The sequence below is a fragment of the Symsagittifera roscoffensis genome, chromosome 4 (assembly GCF_963678635.1).
Source record: "Symsagittifera roscoffensis chromosome 4, txSymRosc1.1, whole genome shotgun sequence".
NCBI classification, from domain to species: domain Eukaryota; kingdom Metazoa; phylum Xenacoelomorpha; order Acoela; family Convolutidae; genus Symsagittifera; species Symsagittifera roscoffensis.
This window is the reverse complement of record NC_087065.1, coordinates 8782661-8805573: the sequence shown is the minus strand read 5'-3', so window position 1 is coordinate 8805573 and position 22913 is coordinate 8782661. Positions and strand designations below refer to the sequence as shown.

Here is a 22913-nt window from a genome sequence, read left to right as displayed (position 1 = left end):
GTGGATCTAAACTTTTCCCAGAGGGTGCAGATAACTCCGCTTTCAGCCATTTTTGGAAAGTTTTCATCAAAAAACTTTTATGGGTTCTTTGAGAAACAATTCAGGCCTGATGGTAAAATAAGATTTCCTTAAATAGTACCAACAGAGGGCTCCTTTACCTGGTTGGCAGGCACATATCTTGGCAAGAAAGCATCCCCCCTCACTTAACTTTACCCTTGAAATTAACAAGAGGAGCCAATTTTTCGAAAATTGGCTACACTCGCCAAAAACTCTTCACTTCAATTTCCTCTTTTGTGCAAGCTTTTTGGTCTCTAAAATTGGGCGATTCAATAATTGCCCTGGATTTTTGAGCTCTTTTCTAGATTTTAATTTGAAAGTCTCAATTAAGAGTCTTAAAATATTATCTTTTGCTATTGCAATCTAAAACGCTTACCTCACAATTTTTTTCTCAAACTTTTTGAACCTTGGCTGATTTTTTACGAACTCCCACAAAAGAGGCTTTGGGCTGCTGTCAGCATGCGCGTTCACTGATTCGACAATAAAGAAGTAGTCTACCACGTCATATAGCTCGTTTAGGTGTATTTCTAGCACATCAACTTCGAAGCTGAATTTAACAGAATGCACTATTGTTTTAACAGGCTTTTCACGCAGTTTACCCGTAAACGCGTTTTTGTTGAAGTCGCCGACACAAAGATTGTCACTAACATGGGGTAATGGTTCGGGATTGCACGACTCGTCTATAGGTTCAACGGGTTCTTTGATCAGATAAGGTACGAATAATTCAATGAGCGAAGTGGGGGATTCCTTTTTACGATCAATGCTTGCTAGTAGTTGAAAAAAATTGGCGGCTGTCGAGTTCGACGAAATATCTTTTTGAACAATTGGGTGAATATTGTGATTTTCAGAAAATGCGAGAGGAGCTGACGCTGTTTTCAATTTTGTCCCGCCAGATGAATATTGCCGGGTGCTCTGGAACCAAATGAAAACTGAACACAATGATACTACGATTAATAACTTCGGGCCCGTTCTCTTTAGTTGAGCCACGCATAAAGGAAATTCCATTGTGTGGTGTTTGCCCTACTGAAATGAAATCACATCCATAACTAATTGGTTTGTTGAGAGTTCAGGGGGATCTAGGATTTTCTAGAGGAGGGGGGCGGAACGAGGATTTTCTCGACGACAGTGGGGGGGGGGGCGGGGGGGGGGGAATGTTGCATTTTCAAAAAATTTTCGAAACTTTATCGACCTTTTCTTTTTTTTAGGTCGATCAAACTGGTCTTCCGAGCTCTCACAAATCACTATAAACACCCTATGTTCGCCAAATTTTCTGCGCCGCGTGCGAAATTTTGAAAAAAGAGGCCAAAAAAAGATTTTCGACACTTTTTGGAAATTTTGACCAAAAAATTGCGTTTTTTCGGCGCGCCTGAGGCAGGGGGGGGGGGGGGGGGGAGTCGAAAAGTTTATGAAATTTTCATAACTGGAATTTTTTGACAAGCGCCTCAATAACGAGATGTTGATTCGCAAGGACCAAATGCTCGTTTTCACTTAATTTTGAAATTCGTCCTATAGTACAAGTACTTTTCGGTCTAACAAGAAATGGGAGAGCTGCAAAAATAAGTATGTCTACCTAAATCGATTTTTTAGCGGTCCAGAGTTTCAATTTGTTTTGAAAATACGGATTATTTGCAAAAAATAAGGATAAAACCTCAATCTATTTATCCAAATATTAAATTCGTTAGATTAAAAAAAACTACCTCTAGCTTCAATGTTTTTCGCTTTCTTCGAAAGTCGGAACAACAAGACTGCTAGATTCCTTACCAGGCCCTAAACACTGCAACTACCATTTAACGTCCCGATAAAAAGTTTCGGTCACCTATCATTGAAACCCTGGTCGACGTTTGCGATTTATGTTTCGACCGTCTCGACCCAGGCTCTATATGTTTTAACCGATTCGAACCAAGCTGTCTATTTTTTTACTATATTCGACCGATGAAGAACATTTCGACCATGTTCGACCAAGAAAAAACATTTCGACTAAGTTAGACCAAGGAAAAACGTTTCGACCGAGTTGGGCTGAGGAGTTTTTTCGACGGAAAAGAATCATGGTTGCAATTTATGTCTCAACCAGCTCGACCAAAACAATGGTATAATTCGACCATCTTAAACCAGGCTCGATATATTTTAACCACATCGACCCAAGTTGTCTATTTTTTGAGTATGTTTGACCGATGAAGAACATTTTGACCAAGTTCGACCGAGAAAAAATATTTCGCCAAGTTGGAGTATTTTCGGCTCTTTTTCCTCCCCCGCCCCCCCCCCCCCCCCCCCAACCTCACACGAGCTTCAATATATTAGTGTAACGAGTGGTTATACCAGTATGAAAACCAAATACGTTTGTCGTCGCCTTATTAGTTGTATGCAAACTTTCATAACAATTGGACAACGTGGTCAACAAACTCACCTGTAAAATTTTGCAGGTGGGGAGGAAAAAGAGCCGTAATTTCGCCCGAGAAGAATTTTGACCTAAAAAAATTTATTTTGAGTGTGTTCGACCGAGGAAAAACGTTTCAACCGAGTCCGACCGAGGAGTTTTTAAGACCGAAAAAAAAACATTTCGACTGCGTTTGACGCAGAGTTTTTTCGAAAAGTATTTTGACTGTATAATAATATAAGCAAAAGAATATATAAGCAAAAATAGATATGGATTTAAAGATTTTGGTATTAAAATTTTAGTGTACGTATGCATGTAAGTAAATATTTTTGTGAGTTTGTGTGTGTATGTATGTATGTATATATGTATGTATGTATGTATGTATGTATGTATGTATGTATGTATTATTGAATGAATGCCGGTTTTTATTTATGTATGAATCTATTAAAGGATGTTTGTATAAAATTATGTTTTTATGCAAGTATCTATGTATGTTTTTATCTATGTATGCATGCATGTAACTATATATGTAATTATGTATGTGCATAAGTATGTATGTATGTATGTATGTAGGTATGTATGTATGTATGTATGTATGTATGTATGTATGTATGTATGTATGTATGTATGTATGTTTGTATGTATGTATGTATGTATGTGTGTATGTATGTATGTATGTATGTATGTATGTATGTAGGTATGTATGTATGTATGTATATATGTATGTATGTTTAAACTCATGCCTGTTTTCATACATGAATATATGTGTTAAAGGGTGTTTTCAAATAATAATGTTTTTATGTAAGTATCTATCTATGTATGTATGTATGTATGTATGTATGTATGTATGTATGTATGTATGCATGTAAATTTGTGTGTAACACTAGATATAAGTATGTATGTGTGTAAGTATGTATGTATGTATATAATTTTGTATGTATGCATATATGTGTATACCTATGTATGTATGAATGAATATATATATGTATGTTTGTATGTATGTATGTTTGTATGTATGTATGTATGTATGTATGTATGTATGTATGTTTGTATGTATGTATGTATGTATGTAAGTATGTGTGCATGTATATATGTATGTAGGTATATATGTAGGTATGTATCTATGTATTTCTACTTGTAGTTCGACTTTGTATTTCGACTTTGTTTTCGACTTTGTGTTTCGACTCTGTGTTTTGACTTTTTGTTTCGAACGACTCGACTTTAAGTTTCGACCGACTCGACTTTACGCTTCGACTTTGAGTTCGACTATAGGGCCTTCTCGACTGTGGATTTTCGGTCAAACTCTGACATGTGCTCGACCAGCCACGATCGAAACATAAATCACAAACCTCGATCCGGGAAACAAAATGCCTGCATCAATTCGGTTTTGAATGATTTATTTGCCGCTTACGCTGTAATAGGCGCGGTTCTAGGACTTTTTAGAGGTGCGGTGATTTTCGATAGAAAAAAAATTAATGACGACCGTTTTCTAGATTGAACAAATTGATTATTCGAGGTATCCTGATACACATTTAAGCTCCTATTTCAAATAACCTTTGGAAGGTTTCGGGAAAACCTTCCAAAGGTTATTTGAGCCTTTGGGGGAAGCCTGTGGGGGAGCCTGTGGGGGAAGGCTCCCCCACAGGCTCCCGCAGAAAATTTTTATGGTTGTTCATCTGAAAAATAGGCTGTAGAACAATCGTGCCAAATGGATCCTCTTAGCTGAGATGGGATCCAGTCGCTGATGAACGAGACGTCCGCCCTCTTCCTCCCCTAAACCCACTAATGCTTCCTCCGAAATCGACCCCTGCGCAAAACTGCAAAAAAAAACCTTTGGACCGAGGAGTTTTTTCGACCGTGGAGTTTTTTTAGACGGAAAAGAATCATGGTTGCAATTTACATTTCGACCAGCTCGACCAAAACAATGATATAATTCGACCATCTCAAACCAGGTTCGATATATTTTAACCATTTCGACCCAAGTTGTCTATTTTTTCAGTATGTTTGACCAATTAAGAAAATTTTGACCAAGTTCGACCGAGAAAAAACATTTCGACCAAGTCGGAGTATTATCGGCTCTTTTTCCTCTCCCCCAACCTCACACGAGCTTCAAAATATTAATGTAACAAGTGGTTATACGTGTATGAAAACCAAATACGTTTGTCTGTATGTATTATTGAATGCATGCCTGTTTTTCTTTATGTAGGAATGTATTAAAGGATGTTTGTATATAATTATGTTTTTATGCAAGTATCTATGTATGTTTTTATCTATTTATGTATGCATGTAACTATATATGTAATTATGTATGTGCGTAAGTATGTATGTATGTATGTAGTTGTGTATGTTTTATGTATGTAGGTACGTATGTATGAATGTTTTTATGTATGTATAAATGTATGTATGTATGTGTGTAAGTATGTTTGTATGTATGTATGTATGTATATATATGTGTATGTATGTTTAAACTCATGCCTGTTTTCATACATGAATATATGTATTAAAGGGTGTTTTCATTAATAATATTTTTATGTAAGTAACTATCTATGTATGTATGTATGTATGTATGTATGTATGTATGTATGTATGTATGTATGCTTGTAAATATGTGTGTAACACTAGATGTAAGTATGTATGTATGTATGTATGTATGTATGTATGTATGTATGTATGTATGTATGTATTTTTGAAAGTATATGTGTATACCTATGTATGTATGAATGAATATATGTATGTATGTTTGTATGTAAGTATGTATGTATGTATGTATTAATGAACATATGTATGTATGTTTGTATGTATGTATGTATGTATGTATGTATGTATGTTTGTATGTGTGTATGTATGTATGTATGTATGTATTTATGTATGTATGTATGTATGTATGTATGTATGTATGTATGTATGTATGTATGTATGTATGTATGTATGTATGTATGTATGTATGTATGTATGTATGTATGTATGCATGTATGTATATATGTATGTATGTATATATGTATGTATGTATCTATGTATTTATACTTGTCGTTCGACTTTATATTTGAACTTTGTGTTCGACTTTACGCTTCCACTTTGAGTTCGACTATAGGGCCTTCTCGACTGTGGATTTTTGGTCAAACTCTGACTTTTGCTCGAATCGCCACTATCGAAACATAAATCACAAGCCTCGACCCGGGAAACAAAATGTCTGCAATAATTCGGTTTTGAATGATTTATTTGCCGCTTACGCTGTAATAGGCGCGGTTCTAGGACTTTTTAGAGGTGCGGTGATTTTCGATAGAAAAAAAAAATTAATGACGACCGTATTTTAGATTGAACAAATTGATTATTCGGGGTATCCTGATACACATTTAAGCTCTATTTTAAATAACCTTTGGAAAGTTTCGGGAAAAATGCGTTGAGGCTCCCCCACAGGCTCCCGCAGAAAATTTTTATGGTGGTTCATCCAAAAAATAGGCTGTAGAACAATTGTGCCAAATGGATCCTCTTAGCTGTAAAGGGATCGAGTCGCTGATAAACGAGGCGTCCGCCCTCTTGCTCCCCTAAACCTACTAATGCTTCCTCCGAAATCGACCCCTGCGCAAAATTGCAAAAGGAAAAACCTTTCGACCGAGTTGGACCGAGGAGTTTTTTCGACCGAGGAGTTTTCTTCGACGGAAAAGAATCATGAATGCAATTTACATTTCGACCAGCTCGACCAAAACAATGGTATAACTCGACCATCTCAAACATTGCTCGATATATTTTAACCACCTCGACCCAAGTCTAATTTTCGAGTATGTTTGACCAATGAAGAACATATTTTGACCAAGTTCGATCGAGAAAAAACATTTCGGCCAAGTCGGAGTATTTTTGGCTCTTTTTCCTACCCCCACCAACCTCACATGAGCTTCAATATATTAGTGTAACGAGTGGTTATACGAGTATGAAAACCAAATATCTTTGTCTGTATGAATTATTGAATGCCTGTTTTTATTTATGTATGAATGTATTAAAGGATGTTTGTATATAATCATGTTTTTTATGCAAGTATCTACTATTTATGTATGCATGTAACTATATATGTAATCATGTATGTGCGTAAGTATATATGTATGTATGTAGGTATGTATGTATTATGTATGTAGGTACGTATGTGTGAGTGTTTGTATGTATGTATCAATGTATGTATGTATGTATGTATCAACGTATGTATGTATGTATGTATGTATGTATGTATGTATGTATCTATGTATGTATGTATGTATGTATGAATATTTGTTTGTATGTTTAAACTCATGCCTGTTTTCATACATGAATATATGTATTAAAGGGTGTTTTCATATAGTAATGATTTTATTTAAGTATCTATCTATGTATGTATGTATGTATGTATGTATGTATGTATGTATGTATGTATGTATGTATGTATGTATGTATGTATGTATGTATGTATGTATGTATGTATGTATGTATGTATGCATGTAAATATGTGTGTAACACTAGATGTAAGTATGTATGTATGTATGTATGTAATTTTGATTGTATGCATATATGTGTATACCTATGTGTGTATGAATGAATGTATGTATGTTTGTTTGTATGTATGTATGTATGTATCTATGTATGTATGTATGTATGTATGAATATTTGTTTGTATGTTTAAACTCATGCCTGTTTTCATACATGAATATATGTATTAAAGGGTGTTTTCATATAGTAATGATTTTATTTAAGTATCTATCTATGTATGTATGTATGTATGTATGTATGTATGTATGTATGTATGTATGTATGTATGTATGTATGTATGTATGTATGTATGTATGTATGTATGTATGTATGTATGTATGTATGTATGTATGTATGTATGAATATTTGTTTGTATGTTTAAACTCATGCCTGTTTTCATACATGAATATATGTATTAAAGGGTGTTTTCATATAGTAATGATTTTATTTAAGTATCTATCTATGTATGTATGTATGTATGTATGTATGTATGTATGTATGTATGTATGTATGTATGTATGTATGTATGTATGTATGTATGTATGTATGTATGTATGTATGCATGTAAATATGTGTGTAACACTAGATGTAAGTATGTATGTATGTATGTATGTAATTTTGATTGTATGCATATATGTGTATACCTATGTAAGTATGTATGTATGTATGTATGTATGTATATATATTTGTATGTATGTATGTATGTATGTATGTATGCATGTATGTATGTATGTATGTATGTATGTATGTATGTATGTATGTATGTATGTATGTATGTATGTATGTATGTATGTATGTATGTATGTATGTATGTATGTATGTATGTATGTATGTATGTATATATGTATGTATGTATGTATTTGGACTTATTGTTCGACTTTATATTTCGACTTTGTGTTCGACTTTATGTTTCGATTTTGTGTTCGACATTTTGTTTCGAACGACTCGACTTTATGTTTCGACCGACTCGACTCTACGCTTCGACTTTGAGTTCGACTATAGGGGCTTCTCGACTGTGGATTTTCGGTCAAACTCTGACATGTGCTCGACCCGCCACGATCGAAACATAAATCACAAACCTCGATCCGGGAAACAAAATGCCTGCATCAATTCGGTTTTGAATGATTTATTTGCCGCTTACGCTGTAATAGGCGCGGTTCTAGGACTTTTTAGAGGTGCGGTGATTTTCGATAGAAAAAAAAATTAATGACGACCGTATTTTAGATTGAACAAATTGATTATTCGGGGTATCCTGATACACATTTAAGCTCTATTTTAAATAACCTTTGGAAAGTTTCGGGAAAAAATGCGTTGAGGCTCCCCCCACAGGCTCCCGCAGAAAATTTTTATGGTCGTTCATCTAAAAAAATAGGCTTCAGAACAATTGTGCCAAATGGATCCTCTTAGCTGTGAGGGGATCGAGTCGATGATAAACGAGGCGTCCGTCCTCTTACTCCCCTAAACCCACTAATGCTTCATCCGAAATCGACCCCTGCGCAAAATTAGAACATGCGCGTTTCTTGTGTTTATAAATAACGCCCATATAAATGAAAATGTATTCGGAGTTATGAAGTAGCTAAAATTACCTGCAAAAATTGTTCAATGAATGTAGATTTTGATTATTTAATGGAGTATGACGTTCTTATTACCTTGCAGAAGCGAAGACACGAGATTCAACAGCAGGAAAACCAACAGCACTTAATCAAGTAGCAGATGAGTATTTTTTTAAATCGTAGAATATAACACGTACTGAGATTTGTAGTTAAGTTCAAATCTGGACATTGAAAATTCATACAAATTAATATGAATAGTTATATTAATAAATCATAGTTTTAAAAATTATGTGAAGAAACCAATAAGCCGCACGTGTTGTCGTGTAAATATTGGCTGTAAACTTGAGCTATCTAAAATAGCAAAAAATATATTATGTTTTCATGTGTTTCGATGCGTTTTCATGTTTTTTCATGTAACCATAATCTGACAAAGTCATAGAAAGAACATGAAAAAAATGCAACTGGCGCATCTAGTTTTTTGACTTCACCTAGTTTTCTACTTCGGTAATTTTTTTGAGATGGTCGAATTATGTATCAACCGTTTATTGGTCCACGATGAGCTCTCTCAACTTTGAGAGTCAAACAAATGGCCATTCGGACATGATATGATCATAATGTTCGATCGTGTTCATTATCATCGAACATGTTGACATTGATTGACCCTGGTCAACTTTGTTCGACCCTGGTCAACTTTGTTCGACCCTGGTCATAGCTTTGTTCAACCCCAATCGACGTTGCCCAACTCTGGTCGACTTCGCTTGATTTTTTGGGTTCTCATCGACCTTACTTCTAAAGTAAATTTACTTATACGTTTCATAGCCTATGGCTACTCAGAACTGACTCGAAAAAATATTATTTTTCTAATTTATTTCCTCTTATTGTATTTACGATCACTTATGAAGATGAACTAAAAATTAAACAGATATCACATAATTTGAAGTTTTCCTGTCCGAAAATTTGTTTTTCAAAATATGCTAATTTTACTTCAGATAAAAAACGGATTGAGTCATGTTTCAAGTCTCACGAATAATAAATGTTTATTTTAAAATTTTGGTTACTGTCGGCTTAAAGGTCAAAAACAATAGCTGGTAATTAAACAAAAAAGGATTAAGGTTATCATTGTTCAATAAAAAACAAACCCACTAGTAATTGGTTAGAACCGACTGGAAAAAATTTAAATATAAAAAACCTATTCATGACCAGTCTGAAAGTTAATCAATATATTGAAAAATTGATTGTTACAATGAAATGAACTTTTAGTTGAAGTGAGTTTTTTCGGCTTGATTTAATGTTTTGTGTTTTCAGAGCTTTTTCGAAGCAAACAGTCTGAAAATGAATGCTTGCTGAATGCTTCAAAACATGAGATCAACTTCTCATTTTTTGATGAATTAGAAACCCATTGTACATATCGCGACAAGCCAGTAGCAGTAGCACTAACAGAAACTTGGACACCAAAAATCATCTTCTAGGAAAATTCTCTCTGAAAGGTTGCCATTAATTGGTACAGTAAATAGATCACAAAGGGGCGATGATGTAGGTATTTATATAGTCTTATAGAATTTTATAGTCCCCGGGTGGTTCTCTCTCTCTCTCTCCCTCTCTCTTTCTTCTCATCATGAGTTTTCATTCGCCAGCTCTGCTCTGTTGTTTCGTCATACTCTCCTCGTTGTTATTGTCGTCTTCTACTTGCTTCTCGTGTTCTTCATGTGTCGTCTCTTCTTTCTCGGTCGCCTTATCCTCTTTCTCGTCCTTTCTTTTGATCAAAAGTACTTCAGCCGTGTCCTTGCTTGGGCTATCTACAGGGGGAAATGATATCTATTATCTCCGTTGGTTTTTTTTACTTTGGGTTTATCGCCTCAAGAAGTTTCACGCACTCCTGGAATTCCGTTGATTTGTGTGCGAATCCCCTTTACTGGATTAGGGTTTTTAGACTTGGTTTTGTGATTGTCGGCGTCTTTTTTGTTGGCGATTTTATGCTACTTTGTTTAATTTTCTTCTGGCCTTCTGTCTTTTTCTCAATTGTGTTGATTGGTACAGGGTTCCCGAGTGCCTTTGCCAGTGTTGACTGGCGATTCCGGACTGATTATCTGGTCGGTTGGGCGATCACTGATTAGGTGTTTTTTATGAGCCTCTTCGTTGACGGCGCCGAGTTTTATGAAGTTGTTGGTGACAGCTCTTCCTCTTCGCTGGACGATGTCTTCTCAGGGGTTTTGCTTGTTTTCCCTGTGGGTCTTGCCAGTCTCTTCGCTGAGCTACTCTGTGGTCCTCGGCCTTCTCGTTTCGCGTCAGTCTTTTTGTGAGACCCGTTGTTGTATTTTCTTTTAAAATCGGGTGTTGTGGGGAGTTTGGCTTTACGATGTCTAAGAAACGTAGGCAAAGTCACGATCTCCAGGTAGATTTGTACGCAACATAATCACTTAGTCTTGAGGGCCTGCAAAGCCCGTATATCAAAGAGTTAGGTAAGAATACGAATCCACTATTTCTGAGCAGTCTTGGTTGCTTAGCGAATGTTTCGACACACGAGGTCTGTGGTGGATAAGTCAAAGTTTTTCCGTCAGTGGTTTTATATTTTTATTCGAAAGTTTTTGGATCCTTCACCTTTGTTGCAATACCTATTTTTTTCCTTGCTAATAATTCTATTTGTTTTTTGATCTTTTGCTATTGCTCGTCTGGTTTCCACGCCTGGTGTTTGGGGTTCTTGACTAGTGAAGGTTTTTGTTTCCGCCGGCTGGAGGTCTGAAATTTGTTTTGGGCGTCGGATCTAAACTTGCGTGTTTTACATTCACCTAATTCAGATTAATGGCAGACCTACTAAGTTTGAAAGTTAATTTTTTGGCTTTCTCCCCATATTGGCTTTAAATGGTGAGACTTTAATTACTCCGGACGGTGTGATTCGTAGTGTTTATATAATTCCGGCTACGTTTGAGGCTAATTAATACGGAGTGTTGTTTTTGTCTATTCTAATTACCCTAAACTGTATTTTAGATTTTGGATCATTCTTTTGATCAACCCTATTAAGCTGTTTTAGTCTACTAGTGCAAAATTTAGTTTTATGTTACCGGTGTTACAGATAAGTTGAAACTTTTTGGTCCTAAATATTTGTGCTTGGTCGTATCTAAATCTTCGGGGCATCCCATTATTTGAAAGGTAACGTTGGATAAAATTTATGCCAAGGTCTGCTGTTGTGTTTCAGACGACTTTGGCCGTCGGAAACTTTGACCAAATATCTATTGCAACCAATATGTATGCAACCTTCTGAAGTTCATCGAGAAGGGGCCGGCAAAGTCTAATTGGACTTCCTCGTTTGTTTTTATCACTGGATCCATTTGGAAAAAATGTTGTTTTCCTAATATCGGCGGTTCTGCGCCATCTGTACAATGGAGCGGTGTATGTGCGGAACCAAACATGTTGGCACAAACCCAACATAGCTGCTGATCCGGGATGTGTTAGGTGGATGATGTCTAACACTGTTTGGTCGGGATTACTATTCTTTCATCAGTCCGTAGGCAGTCCTCTCGCACAAGCAGAAAGTTCCAAATGTTGTACCAGTGTTGTCCGTAAGAGGACTTGACTGCCTCCCAGTCGTGTTCCTCAACAAAATTGAGGAGTGGTTGCATGTTTCGATCTTTCTTGTTGCGGCGGCGATGAATTTTACTCCAAGGACTTTCTGTAGTTTTGCCATAAAAAATGTCGTGATTTCTTCCATTTTGGTATTATTCCCCTGCTCGATTGTTCAATCAGCCCCTCAATGAGCAAATCGTGACTGGCCTCTATTTGTGTTCGATCTGTGGCTGTCATAGTAGGGGGTTCAATGTTTGGCAGCAATTGTTCCTGGCTTCACTGTATTGGGTCTACGCGGCTAACACAGTACTTGTAAGTTTCCTGGTTTTCTAAAGAGAGTTTTAATTGTGTTGATGCTGGGAGCGTGGACTTCTCCGTCTGTCAAGATTGCGCTGAGTTCTTGTTTTGTGTCGTCGGTGTTTGTCTTTCGGTGATGGGTTTGTCGTCACTGTAAATAGTTTTCGGGAAGAGCACTTGGTTCTAAGGCGGGTTCGTTAGTAGCTCTCGAGCATCCTTCACCTCAGGCTGTGGGGGTGTTTTTGCATTTTGACTATTAATCCCATTTTGTTTTCCACCAATTATTTTTTTTATGTCGAAGTTAAAGAGAATTAAATGGTCAATCCTTCCTGTTGGCCTACTCTGGCTGGTTTTTGATCTCTTGTTTGTGTTCAAAGCGCTGGTTGACGCTTGGTGGTCTGTGATGACGGTAAAACTTTTTCCGTGAAGGTAATATTAGAAGTGTTCGATTGCCCAAGTATTTCAATCTCGTTTACTGAGTACTTTCCTTCTAGGGAGTTTATAAAACGTGACGCATAAGTTATTGCCCACCAACTTTCCTAGGAAATTTGCTCTAATACTCCCCCTAAGCCTGATTTGGATGCATCGCAAACCACGCGGGTTTCTAAAATCTGATATCAGTATTTTTATTTTGTCTTATGTCTAAACTAATTTTAGGAAGTTGTTGAATGCTACGTTATTCAGGTTTCAACTCAAGTGTTTTTGTGATTTTTAAGAGTGGGCGCAGTGCGGCGGCAATTGTGCCAGAAGAGGAATGTATTGTGTGAAATTTTATATAGAGCCAATGATGCTTTTTAGTTGTTTGAATAGTTCTGGTGTGGTTGATTAGTCCCACCCTCGAAATTATTCGAAATCGCGACGAAGTGATATGTTACATCACTTGCGACCCAACGAAAACGTAGCTTTCTAAACTAGTAAATAGAAAATGATATAAAAAATTTCAAAAAATCAACATTTGTTTTGGGAACAAAAAAAACTGTTTATAAAAAGACAGAGGAGCATCGCAGCTCTTGGCAACACAGACAGAAGCTAAGCATGGCTACGCATCACTTGCGATACTATGCAAGCACAGAATTGCGAACCTGCGAGTGGAAATTAATTTCAGAAAAACAATCAAAAACCCAACCACCAGTGTTTAATAAACTCATAGCAATTTAAACTCATTCATACCGGTCTTTTTATAAAATAGTCAACAGATAGTCAGAAAAGAACCGATGAAGGCAAGTAAACAGACAGAAATACTGAATTGTTTTTAATTTTTTTTTCGACTACCAGAGGTCAGTAAAGATGGTTTGTAAACCTCTGAGTTTCACGAGCAATTTGTTGTCTGTTTTCCAAATGTTCAAAAAAATATCACGGTCTTTTTTGTATTCATTGACACTTAATTATATAAAAAACAAGGTAAGTAAGGATATGAAAAAGCATGAGCAACCCAAGTCTCAGACAAAAAGAAGAAAGTGTTATCTGGAAAAAAAAAGAAAATTTTAAAAAGAAACTGAAAATATAGCCAATAGACAATATGTAGGAGTCTCACGTACGTTCATCAGCTCAAAGGGGAATTATTAGGGATAATTATTGAAAAAATCAGTTCTTTTTAAAATGTCATTCAATTTTTAAAACTTGAACACCACTTGCTAGACGTTAAATGAAAATCGGGCGTCCAATGGAGCAAACTGGATCATTAGGTAAAATTTTAGTTCGCTGGAAAATCTGATGATTATTTTCCTTTTTCGAAATAAGAAGTCATTGACGTTCTTCATGGCTTTTAACGTTTTGCTGTTCAATAGTTGAGTTTGCCTTGCCTCTAACAAACGAAATGAAATAAAGTGAAAAAGAAAAAAAAAGAATTCAAAGGTCAAACCACGAAAAAAAAAATTGGGCGTGAACAAAACTTAAAACTTTTTCTTGAAAAACACAAATCCAATTAGCTACCCTCGAAAAAACTTAGAAACAGCGACGGAGGGGTATGTCAAATCACCTACGACACAACGAAAACAAGGGTTTGTAAGCTGACGAATAGAAACTTATAAGTAATAAAAATGAAAAAAAAACTTTGAAAAAATGACAGTTTCTTTCGGAACCAAAAAAATCAATTTATAAAAAATAGAAGAGGAATGCCTTAAACCCAGAAGGGAAGCAGGACATTGCATCACTTGCGATACAACGTAAGCACAGCATTGCAAAGTAGCGAGTAGAAAATGTTTTTTCCTTTTCATTTTCTACTCGCTACTTTGCAATGCTGTGCTTACGTAGTATCGCAAGTGATGCAATATCGGAAAAAGAAATTTCGAGAGAAAATGAAAAGCTGTTGTTCAGGAACGCTTATTCTTAAGAGTCAAATGCAGTATGAAAGTAAAAAAAAAAAAAGAAACAAAACAATTATGCTTGTAGTACTGCCGTTGCAGTAAACTTGAGTGAAAACATAGTTACTACTGCAGTTGCAGTAAACGTATTTAATGATGCTATGTAATAATGCTATCGATATCATAGCGTATGTGAGACCGAGGCCAACGGTGGTGTTAAGATGTTGTTTGAATTTTAGTTCAGTAATCCCTACGCATGTATGGAGTAAGCCAGCTAAAAATTAGCTACAGTCAAAACAAAAAAAGAAAAAAACTTGAATTCAGCTCTTAGAATATCCGTGTTTTACTTATACAAGAACATCCGAGTTTTGGGGCTATCACATGGCGCAGCCAGCAAGATTTTTGTCTCAAGACAACAGGACTGACATGGGGATCCCGGTTTTCTGGACCACGCAATTATCAATCCTCCATGGAATTTCAAAGTGTGGTTTGATCAGTTTCTAGTGGCCGTGACGGTAAAAGAAAATGTAAATCAGGAGATAATGCTGAAAGACCCAAAACCTGTAATAGAGGAACCAGAACCATGACCGGAGACACCTCGTACAGGTGAGGATCTGAACGCTGTAACAGCTCGGGAGACACGGGATAGATTGATGCGAGATCGAGTGGCAGCAGAAAATGAAGAAAGAAGAGAAAGGGGAAAAGCGCCTAGTGTCAAGGTTGTTTCTTGCCTAGGGGACTGAGGGGAAAAACGTTTCGTAGAGAAAAATCCACATGAGGAAATTTCGAAACTCGAATTTAAAGAAATTGTAAGATTGGCCAAAGCCACATTCGAAAAATCCCAAAGCATTACTTAAGAATGTTATAAATTATTCAAAAGATCGCAGGACACAGGCGAATCTCTGGAGGCGTTCCATACGGCGTTAACTGTGCAGGCAGCGAAGTCCGACCTGGATACTTCGGAAGATGAATTAGTAAGAGAATTGTTTATTTCAAAAAAGAGAAGTCCCGCTCTACAAGACAACCTCACGTTTGAAACAATACCTCCACACAAAGTATTGAAAAGAGCGTTGAAGTTTGAGCAAAGTAAGCTAACTACAGAGGCGTTTCAGAAATCAAATATGAATACTGCAGCAACAGTATCAGGTTCACAAATAAAAATTAAACAAGAACCAATATTGGCAATAGGCAACAGAGGCCAAACGAATAAACGATATACTCGAGACAAGTTCAAAAGAAGACAACACGAAGGAAGAACAATTTCAAAGTATAATGACGACACGGAAAAGAAACCATGCGAAATCATTTACAGAAGGGCATCTTAAAAAATGTCCCGCAATGGGCAAACAATGCAAGAAATGCAATAAACCAAACCATTTCGCATGTATAGGCAGATCGCAGCAAGTGCACGAAATAACTGAAACTACCGAGAGTTTGGAAGAAGAGTGTAACCTTATACAAACATTCGACTCTTGTGACGACTTCGAGGTAATGTCAATCGAATCAAAAAGTAATCAAATTGAAAGTATTAACAGCTATATACAAGGACGACTGGAAAATAAACAAAAATGTGAAAAAACTTCAATTCATGAATCTGATGTTCAAAAAACCGATATACGTAGAGATCCAAACTCAGAGCGTATGAAGTCACTGGTGAGAGTTGATCATCAGATCATTAATATGACCGTGAATACAGAAAGTCCAATATCTTTTTTAAACTGGACCACAGCAAATTTAATTTTGGAACCATCGGATCAAACAAAATGTACACCAGCAGAACGTCTCAACTTGCCGGCGCAGTTAGTGGATTCTAATAAACAACCTATCGTAATACTTGGTGCCCTAGAGGCAACCATATGTTTGGCAGATAATGAAGTAACATTTCTAATTTTGTTTAGAAAATTAGAACGACGCACAAAGTGTATTCTGGGGCTCGTATTCTGGGGAACAAAGTGGGGATTAGCACTACTCAGAAGCCGGCCCCGAAGGAAAAAATTCGATTTGATATGTTAATGTGTGAGCAGTCTGATATCTGGTAAGAATTTTTTTCAAAACACAAAGACTGTTTCAACCGTCAAGGATGATCGATATATCACGTAGTTAACTTAAAATTCAAGTACCCAATGTTTCCTATTCAGGAGAAAGGTAGACGAATACCAATACAAATTAGACAAATGCACTAGTGACTGTTTCATATCTCTTATTGTCATTACCGTAAAGAAGGATGATTCAAATAAATTGGCGCTTGATGCGATACCAATCAACAGACAATTGTTCACGAATAAGTACCAGATGCCTAACGTGGAGGAGTTACTCGATGGAGTAAGCCAAATTTTGACTGTAAAAGCAGTAGAAACCTTATTTTTTACAGTTCTTGATTTAAAATAAGCATACAGTCAACTGAAGCTAACAACGGAAACTGCTTAGCAATGCAACTTCAACATAGTGGGTGGGCAGGCGACCGGTACTTTCTTACCGGATTCCATGGTTTGGCTGATATGCCAGCCGAATTTCAAAAAGCCATGGATCGCACCCTGAATCAGTCGAAGAACACGTTTTGTTTTTTTGATGACATTTTGATAGTTTCGAAGGGATCGGAGACTGAACACGAAAAATTATTCACGGACGTATTAGTGAAATTAGACGATGAGAACCCAGCCCTGAAAATGCCCATGTGCAAATGTTTTACAGCTGAAGTCAATTGGCTGGATAAAAAAAGTTATCCGAAAGCAGAGTTACGCCCAAAGTTACAAAAACGGAAGCCATTTTGAATTTAGAATATGAGAAATCGTTAAAACAACTTAGGTCTTTCTTAGGGAGTATAAACCATCTTTCGAAGTTTATACTAAACGCCGCTACTCTTACGGATAAATTACGACCACTGTTACGAGAAGAAAATGAGAAAAAAAAATTGAAAAACTTAAAATATCAGTAAAAAAACTTGAATGGGGGGAGAACCTTCAGAATTTTTTGAGGAAATCAAAAAGGCAGTAGCCAAAATTGCAAAGTTAAATTATTTTGACCCCTTAAAACAAACATGGGTGAAAAGTGACGCGAGCCACAGTGGTTTGGGGGCATCACTGGAAAAACAAACGGAGGAGGAAAATTGGATTCCAATCTCGTTTGCTTCACGGTATTTGAATAGTCAAGAAGAAAAAAAACATTCCACGAATGAACTGGAACTGCGACATTTGTTTGGTCAGTGAATTGTTTTAAACATTATTTACTAGGGAAGGATTTTGTTATAGTAACTGACCACAAAGCACAAACATCTGCCTTAGAAGGAAGTCGTTCGAACAAAACCTATCAATCGAGACTACTACACTCGTTTTCATACCAGTTCAAAATAGTGCATAATCCTGGAAAGGACGGAATCAGTGTTAGATGAAAAATTCGTGGTTACCTCAATTGAATGTTTTCATAAAGCACTCGACTGTTTATACAGTAGGCTTAACAATACAGATTCGCTCAATCGGAACGAAAAACTTCTAGAATTTTCTCAGCAGCATAAAGCTGCAAAAGAAAATATGAAGTCCAGGAACGGTTGCTGTACCAACTAAAATTGTCAAAAACGAGCAAGGCTCGACCGGAACGAGAACCGGTCCGTTTCACGACTTTCAAATGTTAGCAACACGTTAGCACGAAACACTTTAGTCAATTTCTCAAACTGATTTCAGTCGGTCAATTTAGTAAAAATAGAGACACTTAATTCAAAAGAGACGGAAAGCGGAAAATCGAAAAAAAAAATGGTACAAAAGAGGATGGCAGGACGCAGTATGATCACGAAAAGATAACAGAGGAAGAAGTAACCAAAACAACATTCCACAGGACGAGACGAATAAGAAGAGGAGCATTGGATAAACCTGGATCAGACAGCCTAGATGAAAATAACACGATGGATAGAGCAGTAATGTGGAATCAGGACTCTGTGGTGACAAAGAATTTGCTTTCATTGTGGGATCTTGTGAGCCAGAATAGAGAGCATACAGAGCATATTCAGGAAGTAGAGGCGGCAACCCAAATGCTTACCAGCAGCCCTAAGGCCAGTAGTAATAGATCGTCGGAGTCGCCAGGGAAAACGATAATTGAGGTGGACTTAACAGGAGAGGAAAACGATTGCAGCCCTGAAGTGAGTGTAGTGCAAAAGGCAACAAGATTTAAACGAAATTCTCGAAAGGACGAAAAGACAGAAGAGGAACTGGGAAACGTGGTATGTTCAGCTTGACGAAACTCTTTGACAAAACTTTGCTGTTGGAGCTCATTTCCGAAGATGTATGGATAGACCGCCTAAGAAGGGTCATCGAGAGAAACGATCGGGCAGGTTTTGAGTTGATGGGCCCGTACACAAACCCGCCATGGAACCAACTCTTTGTTGTCGATGATTGAATTTTGATGGACGATCGCCTCGAAGTGCCACGACAACTTCGACCGGCGGTGTTGAAGAGAATCCATCGGGGTCATCCAGGGCAAGAGGCCATGCTTGACGTGTTCAATTACTTATGGTGGCCCCATATGCATAAAGACTTGTCAATTTGACTCCCATATGTCAATTTAGCGGAAGAGTGCAGGGAGTGTACACGATACGGTAAGAATGCTAAATATATTATCCCGAAAAATCTTCGAAACCTCTTCCACTGCTATCGCCGCCAGGACAAGAAGTCCAGTTAGATTATATGGGTCCCTTAGAAGATAAGAAAGAAAAAAATTTATTTGCTAGTAACAATCGAGATATACTCCAAATTTACATCGGTCAAGATTACGAAATCGAAGGGGGGCAAATCGTCAATAAAATTTTTACGCTCATATATAGACACTCATGGAATACCGGAACCAATAAAAACAGACCAATTTTCTGGGTTTAAAGGAAAGGCGATGAAAAAATTCTGACTGGATAAAAATAACGAACAAAAATTTTGTCCGGTGGGTGACCATCGGGGGTGTGGCTTAGTCGAAGGAACAGTTCAAACAACTAAGCGAAGATTAGGAGTTATGTTGCTTGAAGAAAATGCCAAATCAAACAATCTCTGTATTGGTACAATCATTCGGGATATGCGTTGGACTAAACAAAAAACAATTCAGCATTCGCCATTTTAAGCACATTTCTGCAGACTGCCAAAAACTGAAGTTAAAATTTTACGAGATAAGTTCTTACAGAATTCTACCCATTTAGATAAACAGCATCTGGAGAGGTCGGCGCTGACTGCGAACCAGCTGAAGAAGCCGATGGACTAATCTCGGGACTCTCAAACGCTTGTGAGAAAAGGATAAAGAAGCAGGGATGTTAGTCCACTGTTCAAGCAGCAAACCAGAACGGCACAGGACAGGGACCGAGCAAGATTACTTAAGGTGTTACTTGAGGCGAACGCAAAGTGGAATGCCGAACGTCGCAGGCTGGCAGGGCATATTAGCAACAACTTGTTGACGATACGAACACAATTAACCCAGAACTAAGGAAAGAACCTTGTATTCCTGTGAACACGGTTTGTTGAAGATAAACCCACAGTGTCAGTAAAAAGCCATCAGAACCTACTACGCCGGGACGAGGACCGAAAAAGTGGGGCGGCGTGGACTAATCCTCAAAAGGGGGCTGTAACAGCCGAGATACCGACAACTCTAACAACAGCTTCGGGTTCGTTATATAGGAAAAGTGCTATAGCGAAGGCGGCAATTCCGCTGAAAGGGCTACCCAATTCGGAAGGAAAAGGAAGTCAAAGAGGAAAGGTGAAAAGCTCTCTGGAGGAGTCGAAAAGTAAATAGCAGAAAAAGGATCTTGAGCCGGCGTTAGAAACGGAGTCGGAGGAAGAGTCACGACTTTTGCTGGATGAGCAAACTTAAAAACTTTTCCAAAACAGTGACACAGTGGTTACGTCAAAGGAAACCCCTATAGGAGGCGGAATCAATTTGGCAGTTAGGAGAGCTAAGTCAACCAAGGAGGTCCAGCGTTGGTGCAACGGAAGTCGCAAGAGCAGGTTGCGATGAAGCCCAAGGGGAAGAAACTAGGTCAGGAGAAGAAGAAAGCTGCAGCAGCAGTAGAGAAACAACTGTTGCTGACGAAAACATCGGATCCGGTGGATCCACAGGAGCCTTCGAGTAGTTCGTGGTCACCGAGAAAAACATCAAAAGTCATACGGATAAATAGAGAAACTTCGCCGAATACTATCTTGAACGCGTTTCAAAAACAGGAAATGGCCCCAGAGGAGTGGGAGGAGTTGGCAGACCAAGTGTTAACAAGGGGAATGCAAAATTCAGAGGAGGAATATTTGAACTCAAAAGATTCGATGTCTGAAGAACATATGACGGGGGGCATGCGACGAATCAATGGCGGAGGAACAGTTGTGAACAACATTTCGACGCAGTAAACGAGCGAACAAAAATCAGGAACCCAAGCGGTTGGGCAGTCCAATATAGCATTCAGTCAAGGAGATCAGCACAGATGAGGATATCGCCGATCTCAATGAACTAGCGATAAATGCGTATAGGCGGAAGCTAGCAAATTTGAAGACGGACACAAGCCAACCATCAGAGACAAAGCTGGGCCTTTTGGAGCGTCACCTATTCCGGAGAAAGTTCGGGTATGCAGCACTCGACTCGACACATCCAGACCATGGAATGCTAAGAGGAAAGTACCACTCAGTCTGACACGTTAAACTGACAATAATTTATGCACCAACCGCTACACAAACTGAGTCGAAAACGCCTTGATGATATTATTAAAAAATTTTATAAGTATTAATAAAGTTTTGTTGTCCTCAGGGGAATGTGGTACTGCGGTTGCACTAACCTTGTGTGACAGCATAGTTATTATTACATAGTTATTAGTTGCAGTAAATGTATTTATTGAAGTTATGTAATTATGCAATTGATATTATTACGTATAAGTGGCCAAGGCCAACGGTGGTGTTTAGATGTTGTTTTATTATTATTTCAGTGCGCCATACACGCATCTATGAAGTAAGCCAGCTAAATCTGAGCTATGATAAGAACAAGAAAAGAAAAGAACTTGAATTCAGCTCTTACAATAACCGTGTTTTACTTATACAAGAACATCCGAGTTTTGGGGTTATCAAAATGCTGAAGAACAATTGATATACAATCACTTGCGATACAACGTAAGCACAGCATTGCAAAAAAGCGAGGAGAAAATGAAAAGGAATAAGCAATATCGGAAAAAAATTTTTGAGAGAAAATGAAACCTGTTCAGGAACGCTAATTCTCAAGGGTGTCAAAAAAGTCAAAAAAAAGGAAACAAAATAATTATGCTTGTAGTACTGCCGTTGCAGTAAACTTGAGTGAAAATATAGTTATTACTGCAGTTGCAGTAAACGTTTTTATTGATGCTATGCAAATATGCTATCGATATTATAGCGTATGTGAGGCCAAGGCCAACGGTGGTGTTTAGATGTTGTTTTATTATTAATTCAGTGCGCCATACGCATGTATGGAGTAAGCCAGCTAAATCTGAGCTACGATCAGAACAAGAAAAGAAAAGAACCTGAATTCAGCTCTTACAATATCCGTGTTTTACTTAGCCAAGAACATCCGAGTTTTGGCGTTATCACAATGCTGAAGAATAATTGAGAAGTTTAAATGATATTTTTGGTTATAACTAATTAAAACGGATTTTTTCGAAATAAAAAAATTACTTATTTTGATCAGGGACGCATACGGGGAGCAAGGAGGACGCCATTTGCCTCAGGGATTTGACCTTCTCACCAACTAGAGGTTCCCCTTTTATATTATTTGGCTGACCGACCCTTAAAAACTTTTAAGGCGCCTTTGGCGCCAATAAATGTATATTTCGAAGGGAAAGCGAAAAGTTCTTACAAAACGCAATAAGTCCCAACCTCTAAAAAGTTAAAAATACTGAGCCTTAAATCACTTGCGAAATAATGAAATCTAACTTTATAAGCTAGCCAATAGAAAGTGATAACAAATTAGAAAGTGAAAAACCTTGAAAAATGAACTTTTTCTTGGAAACATGAAAAACTCAATTTACAAAAAAAGACAAGAAACATATCTACTTGCTATAATCACAAAAGCGAAGTAGCGCTTCGTAGCACATGCAAAACAATGCAAGCACAGCATTGCGAACTTGCGAGTAGAAATTGATAAAAAAATAAATTGATGAAAAAAATTGAGATTAAACGAAACAAAATTCAGAAAAACGGTCGCAAAATCCAACCACAAGTTTTGAGTAAACCATAACATTTTATCGAGCAGCCAATAAGCCAACAACCAGTGAAAAGTCATCCATTGGGCCCAGAAAGCATAAAC

General features: G+C 37.4%; 3 protein-coding genes across 4 annotated transcripts in view; all 3 read right to left on the bottom strand.

Moving 5' to 3' along the window:
• Nucleotides 1-8783, bottom strand: part of LOC134843852 (uncharacterized) — a 14866-nt gene extending 6083 nt beyond the window's left edge. The window contains exons 1-2 of one of the 2 annotated variants that reach the window (XM_063860162.1): nucleotides 8575-8783; nucleotides 434-1077 (exon numbers count right to left, since the gene is read on the bottom strand). In XM_063860162.1, the coding sequence (XP_063716232.1) occupies nucleotides 434-1062 (629 nt within the window). In that variant the 5' untranslated portion in view covers nucleotides 1063-1077; nucleotides 8575-8783. Of the gene's footprint in view, nucleotides 1-433; nucleotides 1081-8574 lie in introns of both variants that reach the window. The other variant, XM_063860159.1, reaches the window with a different exon arrangement.
• The window catches only part of LOC134845178 (small ribosomal subunit protein eS4-like), a 485903-nt gene that overhangs the window by 73813 nt on the left and 389177 nt on the right, over nucleotides 1-22913 (bottom strand). The window lies entirely within an intron of this gene.
• LOC134845180 (cytochrome b-c1 complex subunit 6, mitochondrial-like) overlaps nucleotides 1-22913 on the bottom strand; it is a 350323-nt gene that overhangs the window by 85641 nt on the left and 241769 nt on the right. The gene's annotated exons all lie outside the window — the stretch shown is intronic.